Source organism: Papaver somniferum, chromosome 2 (assembly GCF_003573695.1).
Source record: "Papaver somniferum cultivar HN1 chromosome 2, ASM357369v1, whole genome shotgun sequence".
Classification (NCBI taxonomy): Eukaryota; Viridiplantae; Streptophyta; class Magnoliopsida; order Ranunculales; family Papaveraceae; genus Papaver; species Papaver somniferum.
This window is the reverse complement of record NC_039359.1, coordinates 140,528,972-140,550,068: the sequence shown is the minus strand read 5'-3', so window position 1 is coordinate 140,550,068 and position 21,097 is coordinate 140,528,972. Positions and strand designations below refer to the sequence as shown.

The following is a 21,097-nucleotide window of genomic DNA, read 5'->3' as shown; positions in this document are numbered from 1 at the left end:
TGTTCTCGGAGTATAGTAAATCAAAGCATAATAATAAAGACAGAAAATAAAGTGTTGAATGTAAATGAGACGATGATTTAGTGGTTCAGCACTAAGGCCTACATGCACGGGGGTTTGTGTTTCACTATGTATTCAGTAGTTACAAAAGATAGTCAAATGACTCTATGTGAATAACAAAGCTAAGGGGGAAATAGAGCTCATACTTACTCTTCCTATTTCTCTCTCCTAATATCTTCTCTAGCTCACTAAAAACTGTTCGACCCCTTCTCTCTCAGTGGAGAGGGGTATTTATAGGGATAAAACATGGGGTCCACTATCAGGGACAATTACAACCTTATCTTCTTATTCTTTGTGTTGATCCCACTGGTATCTTCGTTCTCAACCGATGCCTCCAGCGGTCACGTATGGTAACGATGGGTCACCTCTTTCTCCTCCATAGGTTAGTTGACACGTACTCTATGCTTAGAGTGTTTAATGCGGGTGGTTGGGCTGCCTGCACGCTCCAGACAGGTGTCTGCGGCTCCCATCACATCCGTGTCAGTAACTACAATCTTCACCGTTGATTTTGGGTCCTCCTCGAGATAGAGTAAAGTAGATCCTAGGGTGCTCTTCAGTACTTCTCAGTGGCTCGATACTTCAGTGCCCCTGGGTTCTTAGCCATCGAATCCGCTTGATGATGAACATGAGAAGATGACAGACGCCCTTTGGGTGTAGAGACGTGGCATCGTGTCTTGATGTCTCAGGATGTGCGTCCTCCATGTGTAATTCCTCTTACACGTGGCGAATGATGAATTATGTGTATACAACTAATAATAGTCGAAATTTTTGGTATACTAGCCTTAACTAAGCATTAGGTGCCAACATCAGTGTAACTGAAAGTTCATCCACATACGAAGATAAAACAGAATTTTGATTTTAATGACATCCAACAACTACGAAGAAAAGATGCCTCTGCTTCCTTTGCCAACTTGTTGCAACTTGATTTTATTCCAGATCTATGATGAAATCTGAAAACCTAAGAAATGGTCGCATTCTCCTAAAATCTTCATAGCCTCCTTTACCATCCCTTGGTTTTCCAAAACCATCAAAGTATGTTCCCCTTGAGTAAAAGCGATGACCCTCCTACAATCACCCTTTATCCAAAAATTTAAATTCTTTTATGTCTTTGGCGGCCATTTAACTTTTGCAGCAAAGCTAGAACTTCTGCATTTTCTGGAGCTGCAGCTTTGAACACCCCAGCCTTAGCTCACTTGCTCCCACATGCAGAATCTCTAATAATTAGTCCAGAGCCCTAGTCCGAAATAGACAAAGACCATGATGCATGAAAAATTAATTTTTAAACAGTTGTGTGGGGGGTCTACTCCAAGGAAAGACAGACTCAATTTCATGATTAACAATAATTGCATTATGAATATTCGTTTTGTGTTGCAGTATGACACCAATAATTTAGGTATCTTGTGTGTCAGCAGCCTTTGGCGCACTTATAAATACACCATAAACTTTGAAGCGACTTAAAAAACACAACACATCCCAAAACAAACACAGCTTCCTACACAAACTTCATATCATGGGTACTAATAGTATGGATGCCAAACCAGCTGAAACGCAAGAAGTTGGCACCAAAGATCAAGCTCAGTTATGGAATATAATCTATGGATTTGTTGATTCTCTAGTTCTTCGTTGCGCAGTAGAGATTGGAATTGCTGATATTATCAAAAACAATAATGGGTCAATCACACTTGCACAACTTTCATCAGAACTCCCAGTTCCAAACGTCAATTCTGATTACTTGTGCAGAATTCTAAGATACTTGGTACACCTGAATATCTTAGGACAACAAACTTGTAATGCTGGAGTTAATAAGGTTTACTCACTTAAACCAGCTGGTACTTTACTTTTAAGAGATGCGGAAAGAAGTATGGTACCAATGATATTAGGCATGACTCAAGAAGATTTCATGGTTCCATTTCATTTTATGAAAGAAGGTTTAGAAAATCATGGAGCAACAGCATTTCAGAAGGGAATGGGAATGACATTCTAGGAGTATTTAGAAGGTAATCCAGCTCAAAGTCAGTTGTTTAATGAAGGAATGGCTGGAGAAACAAGACTTTTAACTAAAACTCTAATTGAAGATGGTAGAGAAACTTTTCAAGGTTTGGATTCGCTTGTTGATATTGGTGGAGGAAATTGTACAACAATTATAGCAATCTATGAAGATTTTCCTCATATTAAATGTAGACTGATCTTCCACATGTTATTGATGATGCTCATGATCACCCTAACATCGAAATTGTTCCCGGTGATATGTTCAAGTCTGTTCCCAGTGCTCAAGCTGTCTTCCTCAAGGTGAAAATTTAGATAATTAGATATCATTTTATATTTTCAATTGGTGAAACTAAAGGATGGGTCTTTGTTTTTTGAATTGTAAATCAGATGGTGTTGCATGACTGGGATGATGAAGAGTGCGTCAACATTCTAAGGAAGTGCAAGGAGGCAATACCGAAAGAGACGGGGAAAGTGATCATAGTGGATGTCGTACTTGATGAAGAATCTACTCATGAACTTACTAAAGCAAGATTGGCTCTTGATATTGATATGTTGGTAAATACTGGAGGTAAAGAGAGAACTACAGATGATTGGGAAAATTTGCTCAAACGTGCAGGCCTTCGGTCTCATAAGATCAAACCCATTCGTGTTGTTCAGTCTGTCATTGAAGCGTTCCCATAGTAAAGGCTCTAAGAAGTACTTTGCTTCTTTCTCTGAGAAGCTTATGCGATTCACTTCTCAACCACAGAAGTCATCTTCAATATATGAGCTGTTTTTATGCTGATGTTTTATTTTCGTTTTTCCTTTTCTGGCTAGCTACTATACTGGGCCATTGTTTATGTTGTTGCAATTGTGTTATTTATATCTGGACCGCTAAATGTCAAGTTGATGTAGTACATCTTTCTCTGTATCAACAATGATTGTTGATCCTTTTCTTCTATATGAACTGTAACAGTTGACCTCATGCTTTTGGATCAACTATGACTGTTGATCCATTACGTCAGTTTAAGTTAGTTTGCTTCGTAAGTATTTCCTTTTCTAGTTTTCGTCAAACTCTTTCCTTTAATCAGTTCATGTAAGTCTATATAAAGGCTGGAACTCTTGTTTACAAGACACATCTTATTATCAATATTATTATCAAGTTTGTTTATCAATCTTTTATCTTAGAATCTTGATCCTAGAATCAGCTTTCTATTAAGTTTCTGACGGAACTTAAACCTATCCATGTTACCCCTGTTCTGTGCTACACTAGTTGGTATCAGATACAGAGTTTTTAAATTTTTATCTAGAAACAGATCCTTTCCACAGCTTCCGCAACAACTCAAGACCCTAAATTTTCACCCACCTACCTTTCGTTACAATGGGAGACAAGTTAACACCAACTGAAATTGATGCCATTGTCACAGCACTTGAAACCAAGCTCAGCAGCATTTGAAACCAAGCTCGGCAACAAAATTGAAACGTCTTTTAGTTCCTTAGAAACCAAGTTTGCTACCAAGCTTGATTCAGCTACAAATTCTCTAAAATCTGCACTTGCTATGCGTGGAGATTGTTTAGACAAATTATGGAAACATGCTGGTTTTGGTGACTTGGTGATGCCTAAATTAACCGATGATACAGAAGGGGACCAAAGCTCTGGCGAAAAAGAAGAAGATGAAACCAAAAAAGATAAACCTTCTTTTACTCAGAATGATAATATTCCTGAGAATATTTCCTATACCCTTTACCACAAGGAACCATTGGAAGGTTATGTTAACAAAAAAAAGATTATCATACCCCTCAACTATGATGAAGATGACAAAGCTGAAGAACTCAAAGAGCAACAATGGGTTGATGAAAAACGATTAAAATCTGGTATGAATCCTTATGGAACTTTACCAGAATATAAGTTGAAGGCTGATATACCTAGTTTTCATGGTGGTTTACATATTGAAGACTTGCTGGATTGGTTTTATGAAGTCGGTTCCTTTTTCACTTTCATGGAAGTTCCTGAATGTTCTCAAGTTAAACTGGTAGCTTATAAATTAAAAGGTGGAGTTGCAGCTTGGTGGGAAAAACTCGGTGAAGATCGACGCAATGCTCATAAACCTCCTATACGTACATGGCAAAGAATGAGACATTTATTAAGAGATAAATTCTTACCTAGAGATTATATGCAACAACTTTTTATTAAGCTTCAGAACTGTCGACAAGGGGCCAGATTAGTTGAAGAATACGTTGCTGAGTTCTATGCTTTAGTTGCTCGTAACCAATTGAATGAAACTGAAGAGCAATTAGTTGCACGTTTTATAGCTGGTTTGAATAATTTAATTCAACAGGGACTGACGCAGTCCGTGTTTACAATGGTTGAAGTCATCCAACAAGCTATTAGAGTTGAAAGGCGTGTATCAGTACCTCTAGACAAGCAACTCCACGTCAAGCTAGTTACCAACACTTTTCTAAAACTGCCAGACCATATAATTATTCTTATGGTTACCAAGCTGAAAAGGGATCAACAGTCGTTGTTGATCCATCCTCACAGGGATCAACTGTCTTTGTTGATCCACATGAAAGAAGTGCAAACCAACCATATCAGCAACAACAACCTACTTATGTTCCTTCAGAACCTGCTCCTACAATGCATATCTCATCTGCTAAGCCACCTCAGCCTCCTCCACAACGAAATTTTGTTCGCAATACTAAAGGTAATCAGTTTCAACAAGATTTTCCACCATTATCTAAACCCTCTAACCCTTATTCAAAATTTCGAGGAGATAAATGTAACAAGTGCAACCAAACTGGCCATACTTCTAGTGATTGTCGCAAATTCCATGCTTACATTAATGAAACTTCAGACGAAACACAAGAAGAAGAAGCATTAGGAGATGATAAATTATTTTATCTTCAAGAACGTGAGACTTATGATGCAGATTTCCTTGGGATGATTCGACCAGTTTTAATCACTGAACCATGTCCTACTCAGAGACATAATATTTTTAGATCCCATTGTTTCATTGAAGAGAAGCTTTGCACTATGATCATTGACAGTGGAAGTACAGAAAACTATGTTTCTGCAAAGTTAGTTGAGAAACTTGGTTTACCTGTTACTCTTCATCCAAAATCGTATTCAGTTGGATGAATAAACAACTCTTCCACTCAGCAAATTAATCATCAATGTTTGGTGAAGTTTTCTTTCCCTGGGTATTCAGATTATGTTTTGTGTGATGTTATTAACATGACTGCATCAAGTTTATTATTGGGAAGACCATGGAAGTATGATATTCGTGCTGTTCATAACTGCTATGAGAATACTTATACCTTTGTTCATGAAGGGTTTACTAAAGCTCTATGGAATTTACAATCTTCTAATTCAGTCAAGGAACCATCAGATAAGAAGACAAATGCACTAGTTGCTACCATTGTTCATTCTTTACAACCAAATCATTCTTTGAGTTCTCATGAAGCTGATAAACTAATGGTGGAAATTCCAGACAAGGTACAACCTTTATTATCTTCTTTCAATGACTTATTTCCTACTGAATTACCCAGTGTTTTGCCTCCATTAAGAGATCTACAACATCAGATAGACTTTATACCTGGAACTTCTATTCCTAATCAACCTCATTATAGGTTAAGTCCTAAAGAACATGAGATTTTACAAGGTCAGGTTGATGATTTGTTACAAAAAGGTTTGGTAAGACTTAGCAAAAGTTTTTGTGCTAGTCCAGCCTTTTTAGTAGACAAAAAGGATGGTGGACATCGTATGTGTATAGACTGTAGAGCATTAAACATAGTTACTATACCATATAGGTTTCCCATACCAAGAATTGATGACATGATAGATATGCTTTCAGGTGCTAAAGTGTTTACAAAGATTGATTTACGTAGTGGGTATCATCAAATATGTATTCGAGAAGGTGATGAATGGAAAACGGCTTTCAAAACAAAAGAAGGTTTATATGAGTGGTTAGTCATGCCTTTTGGATTATCTAATGCTCCTAGTACTTTTATGCGCCTCATGAATCAAGTTCTGCAACCTTTTCTTGGAAAATTTATCATTGTATATTTTGATGACATACTGATTTTTAGCAATAATGAAGAAGAGCATATTACACATTTATCTCAAGTCTTTCAGGCACTGCAGGACAATGTTTTGTATGTGAATCTAAAGAAGTGCACTTTCTTTACAAACAATGTCACTTTCTTGGGATATGTTGTGTCGGATACTGGTATTTCTGTGGATGATTCTAAAGTTAAGGCAATTGTGGATTGGCCTACTCCAACATCTATTAGTGAAGTGAGAAGTTTTCATGGGTTAGCTTCTTTCTATAGAAGATTTGTGAGAAACTTTAGTACCATTGCAGCTGGTTTGACAGATTGTTTGAAGTGTGATACTTTTGAGTGGACTGAAGAAGCAGATAAGAGCTTTAATCTTCTTAAGGAAAAATTATGCAGTGCACCTGTTCTTGCCATGCCAAATTTTGATAAACCTTTTGAGATTCATTGTGATGCTTCTGTTGTTGGCATTGGTGTTGTGTTATCTCAGGAAGGACATCCAGTTGCATACTATAGTGAAAAGAATTCAGATACAAGGAAGAAGTGGTCTACTTATGAGTTGGAATTAATTGCTCTTGTTCAAGCTCTTAAGAATTGGCATCCTTATCTTATTCACAGTGAATTTGTTGTCAATACTGATAATCAAGCTCTCAAGTTTTTGTAAACTTCAGCAAAGGTCAATAGGATGCATGATAGATGGTTATCTACTATTAACCAATATACTTTTTCCATTAAACATCAAAGTGGGAAACTTAATCAAGTTGTTGATGCTTTGAGTAGGAGAGCTCATCTTCTGGTTACTCTTAAACATGAGAGTTTAGCCTTTGATTTCTTAAAAGATTTATATAGTGAAGACATAGAATTTAAGCAACTTTGGGACAAGTGTGGTTCTTCAACAGGAAGTGTTGATGATTTTCTCATTGAAGAAGGGTTTCTCTTTAAAGGAAGTCGTTTATGTATTCCACAATGTTCCCTACGCCTTCATCTCATCCAAGAATTACATGGCAGTGGCCTTGGTGGACATTTTGGACGTGATAAAACAATAGCTTTGGTTGAAGAACGTTATTTTTGTCCTTCTATTAAAAGAGATGTTCAAAAGTACGTACAAAAATGCATGGTTTGTCAACGGTCTAAAGGTAATATTCAAAACACTGGCTTGTATACTCCTCTACCACTTCCTGAAGCTCCTTGGGTGGATATTAGCATGGATTTCGTGCTTGGTTTACCACGTACTGTGAGGGGAAATGATTCTATTATGGTAGTTGTTGATCGTTACTCAAAGATGGCTCACTTCATAGCATGCAAGAAAACAACTGATGCATCCAATGTTGCTTATTTATTTTTCAAAGAAGTAGTACGTTTGCATGGAATTCCCAAAACAATTACTTCTGATCAAGACACTAAATTTTTGAGCTACTTTTGGAAGTCTTTATGGATGCGTTTGGGTACTAAACTTCAATATAGTACAACTGCTCACCCTCACACAGATGGACAAACTGAAGTGGTCAATCGATCTTTAGGAAATCTGATTAGAGCCAAGGTTATTGGAGGAAAAGAAAAGCAATGGGATAATCTCCTTCCACATTGGAATTTGCTTAACACTTCAGTTAATCGATCTAATGTTTGTCTGTGCTTCCACATATGGGATAATCTCCTTCGGTTCTGTGCTACACTACAAGTACGTGTCTAATGTTTGTAATAATTTGTTTGTCAAACTTTGCCCAGAAGCTCTTTGAGATGCACATAATTAAAACTGAATAGATAGGAAACAAACAACACAATCATAATTTTTGATCATTATTAAGTTCAGTGATAAGAAACTAACCTCTCTTTTACCTACATATATAGTTAAACTCTAGTTACCCTAATTATTGAAAAAGTGTCACATACCTTAAGGGAACCCCATTCTATGCAAGCAGAGTGAAGCCTCTCCAATGCAATAATGGGTTGTATTGTTTGTTCTATCATGGACACACCATAGAGTAAGCGGAGCTCCATTTGGAGACTAATAAGCTAGACTCTCTCCTAGCATAATTAAGTCTGTACATCTTCACATTCAATCAAGCAAGTGATGAGTGATGATCAAGTGGTTACCGAAGTGGGTCTGAATCGAAACTAGAAAAATAAAACTTTATTACCAATTGGGATGATTTACAAAGATAACCAGTACTACATATTTTCCTCAGTATAAAATATTAGTATAATTAACAGTCTGGCAGTCCAAGTGGTGACCGGAGTGGGCCTGGCAGTCCTCAATCAACAAAATGATATGAATAATAAGATGTCGATGTGTCAGATACACTTAAAAACGAAAGTAAAAGATCAGATCTCGTGCTCTCCCGTTTAGTGATGATGCGATGAATAATAAGATGTGTCAGATACACGGAATACGAAATAATAATGAATTAAGATGTTGAACACGAAAACGAAAAAAATTCTCGTGCTATACCCGTTTAGTATACTGCTTGATGATGACATGTTAACAGCATAGACGTTACATATGGTCAAAACTGGTACTGGTAGCTCAGACCCTTCGTTTAGTGAAAAACACCAACCTCCAGAATCCTATTTATGGTGCACAATTTCATGGAATGTAGGTAATATTATATACAAGTATATCCACTATAGAGGAGAGAAAGAAAGACAAGGATTTCATTTTCTTAACATTTTCTGTGAAGAAAGAGACTCATTAATTAACTTGGAGAATTCATGGAGACACCAGCACTTATGAAGCTTGCTAATGGTATGTCAGTACCAATTGTTCAGGAATTGGCTAAACTCACGGTTGCAGAAATACCATCTCGATACATATGCACCGACGAAAAACCTCTTGACTACGGATGCATCTGTAATAGATCATGAAAGAGTTCCTGTCATCGACTTGCAAAATTTACTATCTCGAGAACCGGTAATTGAAAAGTTAGAATCGGATAGTCTTCATTCTGCTTGCAAAGAATGGGGTTTCTTTCAGGTATGTCAATTTTGATTTTACGTAATAGTTAGACTGTTTAGTGTTTTAGTAGTAATTACTGCTAATATTTGTTTATGTTTCAGTTGGTAAACCATGGAGTGGACGCATCATTGATGGAAAATGTAAAATCAGAAATTCAAGGTTTCTTTAACCTTTCAATAAATGATAAAATGAAATATGGACAGAAAGATGGAGATGAAGAAGGATTTGGACAACACTTTATTGTATCAGAGGACCAAAAACTTGATTGGGTAGACGCGTTTATGATGTTCACTCTTCCTCTCGATTCAAGAAACCCTCGTTTAATACCTGAATTCCCTCAGCCTCTCAGGTTAATTAATTAATTATCTGTCGTGCTAATCCAAAAATCATGCATGCATTCCCTATAATAATATTAGATAGAAAATTTGTTGAAGTTGCATATGATCGTCCCTAAATTTATCTCGTTCCTTAATGCAGGGAAACAGTGGAATGCTACTCATCAGTGATGAAAAAACTGTCCGTGTTACTCTTTGAGCTAATGGAAAAAGCTCTACAAGTTAAGGGTATAACTGAGATGTTTGAGGATGGGTTGCAATCAATGAGGATGAACTATTATCCTCCTTGTCCTCGACCAGAGCTTGCAATTGGTCTTACGTCACACTCTGATTTCGACGGTTTGACAATCCTCCTTCAACTCAATGAAGTTGAAGGATTACAAATAAAAAAAGAAGAGAGATGGATTTCAATCAAACCTCTACCAGATGCGTTCATAGTGAATGTTGGAGACGTTTTGGAGGTATTTCAGCATTGCCTGCTGCATGGTCCTTGTTGTGAGTAGTACTAATGTTTCCCATTTACAGGTAATGACTAATGGGATTTATCGTAGCGTGGATCACCGGGCAGTAGTAAACTCAACAAAGGAGAGGCTCTCAATCGCAACATTTCATGACCCTGAACTAGAGTCGGAAATAGGACCAATAGCGAGCTTGATCACACCAGAGACACCTGCTTTGTTCAAAAGAGGTGGATTTAAGGATCTTTTGAAGGAAAATCTTACAACGAAGCTTGATGGGAAATCATTTCTTGACTGCATGAGGATGTGAGAAATATTACGTACATGATTGTAGCCACAAACGTATGATGAAATAAGTTGCTTTTGCAGAATTCATAATTTGCTTAATTTTTATGGATGAGCGAGAATGTGTATGTATTCTCCGTCTGTTTCTCTATATGTTCAGAGTTTGTTACCCCGAAAAGTCGGTCCGATATAACGTTTTGAAGAAAAAAAAATAATTCCGTAAGTCGGTCCGATATAACGGTTTAAAGAAAAAAAATAATTCCGTAAATATCACTATTAAATCGGTCTCTAGACTCTCTCTACTCTGTCTTTTAGGTCTTAATATAAAACTTTCTTTCTTCTGCGTCTCCGGCCAAAACCTTTTCTCTCAGTCGACTGTCTCCGCACGGGACATCCCAGTTCGTTTAGGTCTTCATCACTTCTTCGGAGACCCTCTTTTCGGCTGTTCTTTCCCTTATATATATTCGTGTACTCAAACAGGTACAAACCTTGTGCTTTTTTTTTTTTTTTTAATTTCTTGGCCAAAAAGGATTGAAGTAACTGAATTGAGATTATTGATAGGTAAACCAACTCTTATTTTTTGTTATTGGCTTACTGTTAATGAAACCCTATCAACTGTTTGTTAAAATGCCTCAAAGAATAATTGCCTTTTTAAAATACTTTTTGCTTATATCTTTTCTGGGTGTCCTGAAATCATCGAGATATACAATCTGTTGATGCTAATTAGTTCCCATGAGTTACAAATATATGATGGATGAAAATGGTTGTTGATCGCCTTTTCTTTGATATCTCAGCTCGTGTATTGTTGCCTTTTTTTTTTTTCTTTTTTTTTTTTTTTTTTTTTTTTTTTTTGAATGCAAACAAATCTTTTCATTAGTAGGTAAGGATAAACTTCCAAATTCTGTACATAACAATGATAGTTTTGGTTTAATTGAAACAATCAGCTATAGCTATCCAGAATTTAACATAATAAACAGACAGGAAAAAAAGAACAAACACTTGAGGATACTAGGTAAGATTATCCAAGATAATGTAGTGACGTTCAGTTTTCGGACTAATTGGTGAAACTAAAGGCGAGTCGGAAACCGATGGTGGAAACTGGTGATGAGTAGGAGGATGAATAGTCATGACACTAGAGGAGTCTATTAGGCCTGGTTTATTTAACTTGAAAATCGTCTTTCCCTCGTGAAAGCCGACTGTGTTGCAGTTTGTAATCCCCATTCTTATGGTCTAACTTATCTGATAAACTGGATCATCTTGTTTTGAAATACATTAATTGTTCACCAAAACAAATTTTTGCACTGTAAAAGTATCTTTTATGATTCGGGATTTTATCGAGCATTTTGTAGCCTAGGACCCAAGGACCAGGAAGAACTGTGTCTTTAAATTGAGAAGTTTGAATTGGGCAATAAGCTGTTTAGCTGATTGTTTGTAAAAATAAATAAATGAAAAGGTGTGTCTGGTGCAGGGCATAAATGATTTAGTGTGTATGAAATTATGTAGCTCTTCTTGGTTTTTATAGTTTGTTTGTATCATGCAGATGGCGTTTAGAGGGCGTGGATTTGGACGGGGATTTGGACGGGGGGGTCGTGGAAATTTTGGTACCCCGGAGCCTTTTATTCTTTTCCCAGTAAGTAAACTCAAGTTACCTGTATTCGTTTCTAAATGGTTAAAAGGCTGAGTTGTCTAGTGAAATTTAGACTTCACTCAGTATTGTACGAGAAGTTGGACATATTTCACAATTACTGTGATGAGTGATAATTGCATTAGTATTTCTTGTTGTTGATGACAAATTAAACGTTGTTTAGCTCCTGTTAGTTTCCGAGTTTGTCCACCTCCATCATTGAAATAAAATGTATTGGGAGTGATAGAAATTCTGTTCACTTGTCATTTCGAAAATATCTTATTACTCTCTAGTAGTATCATACGTGCATCCAGAGATTTGTTTTGACAAAACGTTAACAATGTTCTTATTCATAAAAATGGGAAATTAACAGGATTTTCATGGCTTTATGGTTCAACAATATGTTTAGAGTATGGAACGCAACTAGATCTTTTTTTATTGACAGTGAAAAGGAATAATACGATTACCTTTTCTCCGAATTTAATTGTAATTCATGTAATTGCAGGAAGATGTACAGTTACCTGATATCAATGATATCAAAGAGGAAAGGGCTTTAGTCATTGCAAACAACAAAATGCAGAGTTATTGGAAATCTTCTCCTTATTATCTAGAGATGCCAACAAAGAGAAGTAAGCTAGTTAGCAACATTTTAGCATTTTTACTACTACTTACTCGTGATCCAGACTACTTGGAACTCGTGATCCATTTTGAACTTAATCTGTTGAATTAGGTATATTACATCTTATCTTTGATTAGCTACCTCTAGATAGAATTGGAAATATGACAGGAATAAGTTTAGGTTTCCAACATTAATTCAGTCTGTTGAGAAAGCAGCAACAAGATTGTATTCAAGAAAAGTCGCTGATTGAGTAGGTATTTGGAACCAGGAAGATACTGTAATTCAAATTTATCACATACAGTCAGCTCCATTCTCTTCACTCAATTTTGATCTCTTTCTATCTGAAGGAGAACTACTGATGCACTAAACACTGACTGTCGAACGAAGAAAGTGAACTTTATTTAAAACTTGAACTTTAAATTGGATAATGAAGAATTATAGTTGATCCTAAAAATTAGTTTTAGTATCCTTTTTAACAACTTGCTTACATAGTATCATTATTCTTTGCTTACTTGATTGAGGGGTACAAAAACTGAAAAAAGTGGATGCAATTTTAGTTCCTCTTTAGTTGCTTCAATCATGCCTATCAGCCTACGTGCAGAAACATTTCCTTAAGTTATTTTCTTTATATTACAGTCGTAATGTATTTTCTGGGATTTTTTTTTCTCAGAAAGCGAAGAGAATGATATCGAACGATATTCTGATAGAAACAAAGCAAATAATCGAGCTAAACGTCTTTCTTTTGGACATTTCCTAAAGCTTGAAGATAGATATTTCCCTGCAGAGCTATTTCAAGGTGAATAATCTAAACAACATTAGGAATGATCAAAGTTATTCTTGATACTTCATTTTAAAAAACTATCTCATTTCTTCTTTACTTAAGTTGCATCGTACTTCTCTAGCCTTTGTGGACTCCCTGTTGATATAATGAATTGTAGGTAAGAGAAAGGTGGAATACAACCAAAGCAAAGGATTTTCGCGTCAGAACAAAGGTAATGGTGGAAAACATTTTTTTTTAGCACCCATATATATTACTTATCGTTTCCGTTTAATGTGAACTTTTGCTTATACGAGATAGCATATTTCATCATTTTAATCATGTATTTCATTGGGTGCAGACCAAATGAAGCTTGACAAGTTTGACCTGTATGAGAATCTTGAAAGGAAGGCCGTGGTAATTCAATTTTCTATTTCCTTTACTAAAATCAGGCCTGCTTCTTTAAACTTAAGTTTGAGCATATATTTGAGGTTTTCATATTGTTTTGGGCCTATGATATGATGGGTTGCTATATTTCCTATGTAACCTTATCATATTGTTGTAATTCTGTCTTCTTTTCGTTCATTATTTGTTTTGCTAGATTTCTTTTGTTGCTCTGCTGCCTGTTCTCTTGTATGATCTTCTGCAAGATGCGTCTGAACGTTTTTATTTCTCAGGATCAAGAAAGTAAAGGTGGGAACGAAAAGAAGAAACAGAATGAGAACGAGAACGAGAGTGACAATGAAGAACCGGAGGATGCGGAGGAAAGTGGCGAAGAGAGTGGGGATGACTATGATAAGGTCCGTACTATAAACATTAACTGTGTGTGTGTCACAGTGTATCTGCTACTTTTGAGTCCAAAATTAATATTATTTTGTTAATAAATATATCAATGATTTTGTTAATAACTATACTTGTCAAACAAATGTCTGAGAAAACTTGCCAGCTGCCTTGGATCAAATTAGACTCAAACTCTTATAGCACTTCTTTCTAACATGCATCAAAAGATTTTTACAACTACCTGTTTCTTTAATGTCAAGTACTTGATGCTGTGCCTCAGATAATAATTCTAAGCTAATGTTGTTCTAGATATGTTCTCTATTATTTAATTTCTTAAGGAACAACAAAATCTAGTTATCAACATTAGGATATCATGACTTATGCATCGTTTTGCAGTTTGAAAATCCTGACGACGATGACGATGAATATAATCCGCCAGAAGATGATAATCCTGATGGTATGTTCCTTTGTTCCCCACTCCCATCTTTCGCATTCTGGATATGATTATAACCAAGCATATTTGTTAGTCATTACGTCGCTGATGCTATTATCTTTATCGTGTTTCAGATGACAATGTTTATGAAGATTGATGTTTCTCTGGTTGCATCAAAATCCAGTCTTTGGCAAAGTTGGGTATCAAGTTTTGGCAACTTGGGTTTCGGCAATTTAAGCTTAGGGAGTTCTGTCATGGGAAATTCATGTTTTGGGCAGAGTTGGAACTACATCGAGCTTTGGCACGTCTGACTTCTTGGTTAGAGGTCCTGGTAACTGATTGTTGGTGATTCACATGGTGAAAAACAAATTGTTACTGTCCGTAGTCAAAAAACTTGTAATTACATGGGTAGTTGTCAGAGTTGCTTTCAATTTTCAAAATCACAAGTACATTTCAGTTGGGAAATAGCTGGTGAGATATAACTAATTTCTATCAAAAAAGAAGATAACAAAAAAGTCATGTAACTAATTCATTTCAATGGAATGGTCTCTCTACACCAACAAAATGATTGTACTGTCCTAACAAACCCCACCATCCTAACAAACAGAATTCCCCTGTGCCTTCAATAATCTTTTAGTATTTTTGTTGCTTCTTTCTCAACTTGTAACCTTCCACTCATTAGCTTCTGAGCGAAAACCATAGTGGAAATGAAGTTTGCCGCCTGTTGTGGCAGCGGACGAGGTCGAGGAACGCGTAATGAAGATGGGATCTTGGAGTTCAAATCTAAAAACTTAGATGCCGAGAGAAGAAGAAGAGGAAAACTTAAACAAAGAATCAATGATTTACGTGCTGCAGTTCCAAACATCACTAATGTAATCATTTTTAAACACTATCAGAACACAACATATCCAATATCTTTAGCTAATTTTCTTTTTTCTTTTTGAATTTAGATGACTAAAGCGGCCACTCTTGATGATGCTATAACATACATTAATGGGTTGAAACAACAAGTAGACGGTCTTACAAATTGTCTTGAACAAATGGAGGATACAACAGTTCCTCAAGCAGCAGAAGAAGAGGAAACTGAGGTCCAAGTTGAAATGGATGATCAAAATATCGAGAAATTCAATATAGATGTAATGTAACTGTCACCTCTTTGGTTATTAAACACTTGTGGATACAAATTTTAAGGTAATAATAATTGAGTTTTGCAGGAAGAAGTTAAGGTAACCTATTTAGAAGAAAATAAATTCTGCATCAAGATAATATGCTATTCAAAGAGAGGTATTTTCACCAGATTAATGGAGCTGATGAGTTCTCTTGGGTTTGAAATTATGGACAACAATTTCACATCCTTCAAAGGTGTTTGTCTGACAACTTTATCTGTCAAGGTAAGATCATTCCTTCATTTCGGTTTTGAGTTTCGCGGATTGGAATTACAATGGAATTGGTACTCAACTGAGTGCATTCATTTTTATTTGTTTGGTGTGAGATCTACAGGGGAGTCAGGTTGATGTGACTGAGTTGGAGAAACTTGAAGAGTATTTGCTACAAGCTGTTACAAGTTGAAACTGTAACTGACACAGTATCTCATTTGTAACAATGATATATGTACTGGTTACCTTGCTGTCTGGTTAATAATTTACAAATTGGTGTCAGGATTTGCAAACCAAGGCAACCCTCTATCTATATAGCCTAAGTGAAGAACTTTAAAGGTAAAAACAGTACGCACTGATCATGATGAACTTCGGAGAGAAAATAAAAGAAAGTTGTTGAATATTAGAGAATTTACTAGCATTTATTTTATTTTTTGCAAAAAAAAATTAAGGTAAAGAAGCTCCCGATATACTCCTAAACTGATAAGGTTTACTACCAAACAAGCTCTTCAGCTGTAGTACTTGACCAGTTAGGTTCAATCCAAGTACAATATAAGTGTTTTTTGGTCCTGTAAAAATTTGAAAAAGAGTATTCATAACTATTACCAGTTAGGAAGAGTGTCTGAAACCTTCTTGTATCAAGCGAGTAGAAAACGATTCGTTCGTAGTCTAATCTTGGGAAGTATATTTTGTTCTGCATGCGACTAACTGGAGCGATTGCCGCGATACAAGAAGTATGACCGAGGAACAACACATATTTCCCTAGATCTCTAACTTCTACCCAAACCGGCATGTTAGTCTTTTCACATGTATGTAGCTTAAAGATCCGTACCGGCCTCGACTCAACACGTCTTACAAACACAGAGAGAAGTTGTCCTTCGCATTCCACCAAGAAACTCTGATGGTAAGAAGTACAAGCCGGTACTAGCTTTTTAAGTATTTTCCAACGATTTTCACTGTGCACATTAAAAACTCCTAAATTTCCACTCACATTTAAGCAGTAGAAACACCCTTCATGGAAAACTGGATTAGTTTGACATGGATTAGATCTCAAGTTCTCCTCCTTGAAAGACGATTTTTTATTCGTAAATTCACCGACACTCCAAAAATCGTTTCCCTTTGAGATGGAGGAGGTGAAAACAAGTGAGTAATCTCCATTGATAGCAAACACTGTACAGTCTGAAGAAGTAGGTACGGACGAGAATGATATACCCTCAAAGTCGTAATAATTTTCTGGTAACTCAGGAAGTTCGATCATGTCTCTTGTGAATGGATTAAAAAAGAACAACAAGTTTCTGTTGCATGCCTTAAGACATTAGTAGCCAACCACCTTTCGAGCAATGAATTGTAGCATCCAGTAAGTATTCGGAGAGGTTTATAAGATACGTCTGGTCATTATGCATCGGATTTATGAATCTGTAAACACACTCTTGATTGTTTTGATGCAAAATCATCCATGGAGATAAAGATGTAGTATGCGAGAACTCTAGCATGGTTCTCTTGCGCGGTATAGAAGCTACTGATCCATGTGTTTTACAGACTGCTCGGAAATGTAAGTAATCTACTATATGTAGAGAACTTGCAATTAACTCTAAGATGTCCATGACAAGACTACCCCACGTTCCTGACTTTAGTATATCACTTCCCTCATTCGTCTTGTTGCCCTCCTTCTCCTCAATAACTTTTACAGTAGCTTTACACTAGTTTTTATGTTTGGTTCAGCTTCATTAGCGTTAACTCCTATAGACGTAGGAATTGCCACCCATTCTGCATTGTAGCATCGTTTCATTGAGTGTGAGAACGCTATATCAAGGGAAATAGTACCATCTTCTAGATCAAACACATATACTGATTCATCTTCCTGCAGGAAATACACATGCCCTCGTGTCAGACCTAAATCAGCCGCAGAACATGACGCCTTAGTTCTTTTTCCGAGAAATAAAACATGATCACCTAAACTTTCAACCTTTTCCCACACCATCAAAGAAAAGTTCATCCTGAACACTTCAAAACTAGTGATATCCTCGTAACGACCAGATTCCAGATGATAATTTATCACAACTGCAAATAGTTCATCACGTTATTCCAAAAGGTGTATTTCACGTTTAGGCTCCTTATTAAATCTGTCTTGTGCTACCGAAAAATTTGTTGTAGAGAGATACATTTCGCCATCAGACCCAAGTTGTTTTTCTATGACAAGGTGCATATTTTTGTTGCACAGAGCATGCAACTTTCCTTGAAAAAAAGTTATGGATTGAATGGATTGAGCATGTTCATTTTCGGGTACGGTCGTTTGACTTCTCCATTGCTCGTCTCCGGGGCGACAATACAGAATGGTTTGGTTTATCTGATCCTTCTTAATATGTATATCAAGGAGGAAGAAAACTATGGAATCATTGCCAACAGTTGGATGCGCAGATAACAGACCAGCATCAACTTCACGATCAGGATTATCAGTAATCCAGCCTTGTATATAGAAGGTAACCATATTTTCTTCAATGATACAGGATTCCACAAAAAGCAATCCCCATATTTCAACCTCCATAATGTTGGATACTCATACTCCTTAACATGACAATATACAAGCAACCATCCTTGACTAGATGGTGACTGATAATATATAAACCAATTGCTCATCTCTGGTACGTTTCTCTTGTGTGTTCTTTTGTACGGTCGTTCACATAAATTGTAGAAAACCTCTTCTGTCATGCCGACATCTTCCATATCAGTCAACACAAGCCATGGGGCTGCCATAGGAACAGGTGGTACATGATATTCCTCCATGAAGAACTTCTTTCATGAGGGTGAAAGGAAAACAAAGGAGAAGAACAAGAACCGAAAGAATAAAAGGAGAAAAAAGTTTTGTAAAAAGAGTAGGGAATATTAAGAAGAGGACTAACCCGCACAAAAGAGGATTTCGCCATGAGAACTGGGAAATTCATGATCGCAAGCAGGAGTTAAGGTCTGTATAACAAGTGATGGTATTTAAATAAACAGGGAGTTGAAAAATCAGGATTTGTTTTAGACTAGGAATTATAATCCTAGTAGTACAAGGTTTGAATCGTCGACTTTGTAACAGTAGTGTGGGAATTTATGATCAACCGTGCTATTTAGACAGCTTTAGCTGAAAGACAAGAATCAAAACTAAAAAGGTTGAACTTGTTGACTCTGATCATTTCATCAAATGATTAATTAATTTAATATATATATACTACTAGGAGAGTGATCTGCTTTATCACCAAACAAGCTCTGCAGCTGTAGTATTTGACCAGTTAGGTTCAATCCGAGTACAGTTTTTCGGTGCTGTAAAAATTTGAAGAAGGGCATTGATCACTGCCAGATAGGAAGAGTGTCTGATTAATGACAACTGCAAGATGAAACTTAGCTTATATAAAGACAACTCTCTTTATTGATGTTTAGAAAATCTCTCAAAACTAAACACAAGCTCTAATCTTGCTCATATGATCAACCACAATTTTGGTGATCATATATATATATAGAACTATGAATTCCTTTTCCTAGTCCTATTACCTTATTACATGTCTTTCCTTTTCTTAGAACTAGATGAATTCTAATTCCCTTAGGATTACATCAATTTCCTAATCTTGTCCTAACCAGCTTGTTAGTGACTTCTATGTTGAAGTTTAACCAACATTCTCCCCGTTAAGCTTCAACCTTACCCGTGACATATCTTGTACTCCAATCAGTTGTCTCATTTCTTCAAACTTGATCCGACCTAATGCCTTTGTCAATATATCTGCTTTCTGCTCAGTTCCTGGTATGTGTTCAACGTTGATGATCTCCTTCTCCATACATTCTCGTATGAAATGATACCTTTTGTGAATGTGTTTCGTCTTCCCATGAAACACTGGATTTTTAGTAAGTGCAATTGCAGACTTATTATCAATCTTGATGAGAACTTTTTCAGGTTCTCTTCCTTTGATTTCACCCAACATTTCTTGAAGCCATATTGATTGTTTAGCTGCTTCTGTTGCAGCCATAAACTCAGCTTCACAGGATGAGAGGGCTACAATGTCTTGCTTCTGTGAACACCATGTAATAGGTGCTTCACCTAGATAAAATATATGACCAGTTGTACCTTTTCCATCATCTTGGTCAATATTATGACTGCTGTCACTATACCCAACAATTCCTTTTGATCCTCCTCGACCATACTTCAATCCATAGCTGATTGTGCCTCTTAGATATCTCAATATCTGCTTTATTACATCACCATGAGACTTGCGTGGACTCTGCATATAACGGCTTGCTACTCCCACAGAGAAAGCCAAGTCTGGTCTTGTGTGTAACAAGTATCTAAGGCATCCAACATTTCTTCTATAACTCGTTGGATCAATCTCAGCTTCTTCTTGTGCCTTTGAAACTTTAAGTCCAAACTCCATTTTGGATTACAAGTTTCAAGTCCTGCTTCTTTCAGAATTCTCCTTGCATAAGCTTCTTGTTTAATCTGAATCCCATCTACTCCTTGATGGACTTTTATGCCAAGGTAATAAGTGAGTTTTCCGAGGTCTGACATCTCAAACTTTGATGACATTTCTCTCTTGAACTCATTGATCACCTTAAGGGAGTTGCCAGTCAAAAATAGATCATCTACATAGACTGCAATCACAAGAAGCGTTCCCTTTTCTTCTCTTCTATATACTGATGTTTCTTTAGAGCACTTAACAAATCTGATTTCTCTTAAGATTTGATCTAACTTTGTATTCCAGGCTCGAGGAGCTTGTCTTAGACCATATAGAGCTTTTGATAACTTATAAACCTTATGCTCTTGTCCTTTTACTTCAAAACCTTCTGGTTGTTCAACATACACATCTTCTCACAATTCACCATGTAAGAATGCTGTCTTAACGTCTAAGTGGTGAATTTCCCATGGATTTGATGCTGCTTCTGCTATTAAGAGATGAATTGTCTCTAGTCTAGCAACTAGTGCGAAAACTTCATCAAAGTCTATTCCCGATTCTTGAACGTATCCCTTAGATACAAGTCTTGCCTTATATTTGTTGACAGTACCATCAGCATTCCGTTTTATTTTGAAGATCCACTTAAGACCAATCACTTTTACCCCACCTGGCTTATCAACTAGAAACCAAGTCTTGTTTCTGTTGATTGAAATAATTTCTTCTCTACATGCTTGTGTCCATTTAGTCGAGACCTTTGCTTCCTGAAAATTCCTTGGTTCATCATTAACAGAAAGTAGCATAATCTCACATTCTTCTGCAGCTTGAAGAACATAATACTCCAGATACTGTGGCTTTTGTATCTGTCTTGTTGATTTTCGCAGTGGAATGGGTTGAGTTATTTCATAGATCTCTTCTTCTTCTACTACTTCTTCGTTATTCTCAGTGTTTTCATTATTCTCTTCTTCTTCTTGATTA

The 21,097-nt window shown here is 36.5% G+C and overlaps 2 protein-coding genes and 2 pseudogenes across 2 annotated transcripts; all 4 read left to right on the top strand.

Annotated features, from left to right (window-relative positions):
• Positions 1–1,567: 1,567 nt before the first annotated feature.
• On the top strand, positions 1,568–2,727 carry LOC113354029 (annotated as a pseudogene).
• A 5,990-nt stretch (positions 2,728–8,717) lies between these two features.
• LOC113349284 lies at positions 8,718–10,376 on the top strand (annotated as a pseudogene).
• Positions 10,377–10,428: 52 nt separating this feature from the next.
• Positions 10,429–14,702, top strand: LOC113349286 (pheromone-processing carboxypeptidase KEX1-like). Its single transcript, XM_026593232.1, has 9 exons — positions 10,429–10,592; positions 11,653–11,742; positions 12,242–12,365; positions 13,026–13,151; positions 13,294–13,347; positions 13,474–13,529; positions 13,790–13,912; positions 14,289–14,349; positions 14,460–14,702. The coding sequence occupies exons 2-9, from the start codon at positions 11,653–11,655 to the stop codon at positions 14,480–14,482; spliced, it is 657 nt and encodes a 218-aa protein (XP_026449017.1). The 5' UTR covers positions 10,429–10,592; the 3' UTR covers positions 14,483–14,702.
• A 318-nt stretch (positions 14,703–15,020) lies between these two features.
• Positions 15,021–15,907, top strand: LOC113354027 (transcription factor DYT1-like). Its single transcript, XM_026597479.1, has 4 exons — positions 15,021–15,197; positions 15,276–15,461; positions 15,540–15,716; positions 15,826–15,907. Exons 1-4 carry the CDS (start codon positions 15,033–15,035, stop codon positions 15,892–15,894), a joined length of 597 nt encoding a protein of 198 aa, XP_026453264.1. The 5' UTR covers positions 15,021–15,032; the 3' UTR covers positions 15,895–15,907.
• Positions 15,908–21,097: the final 5,190 nt, after the last annotated feature.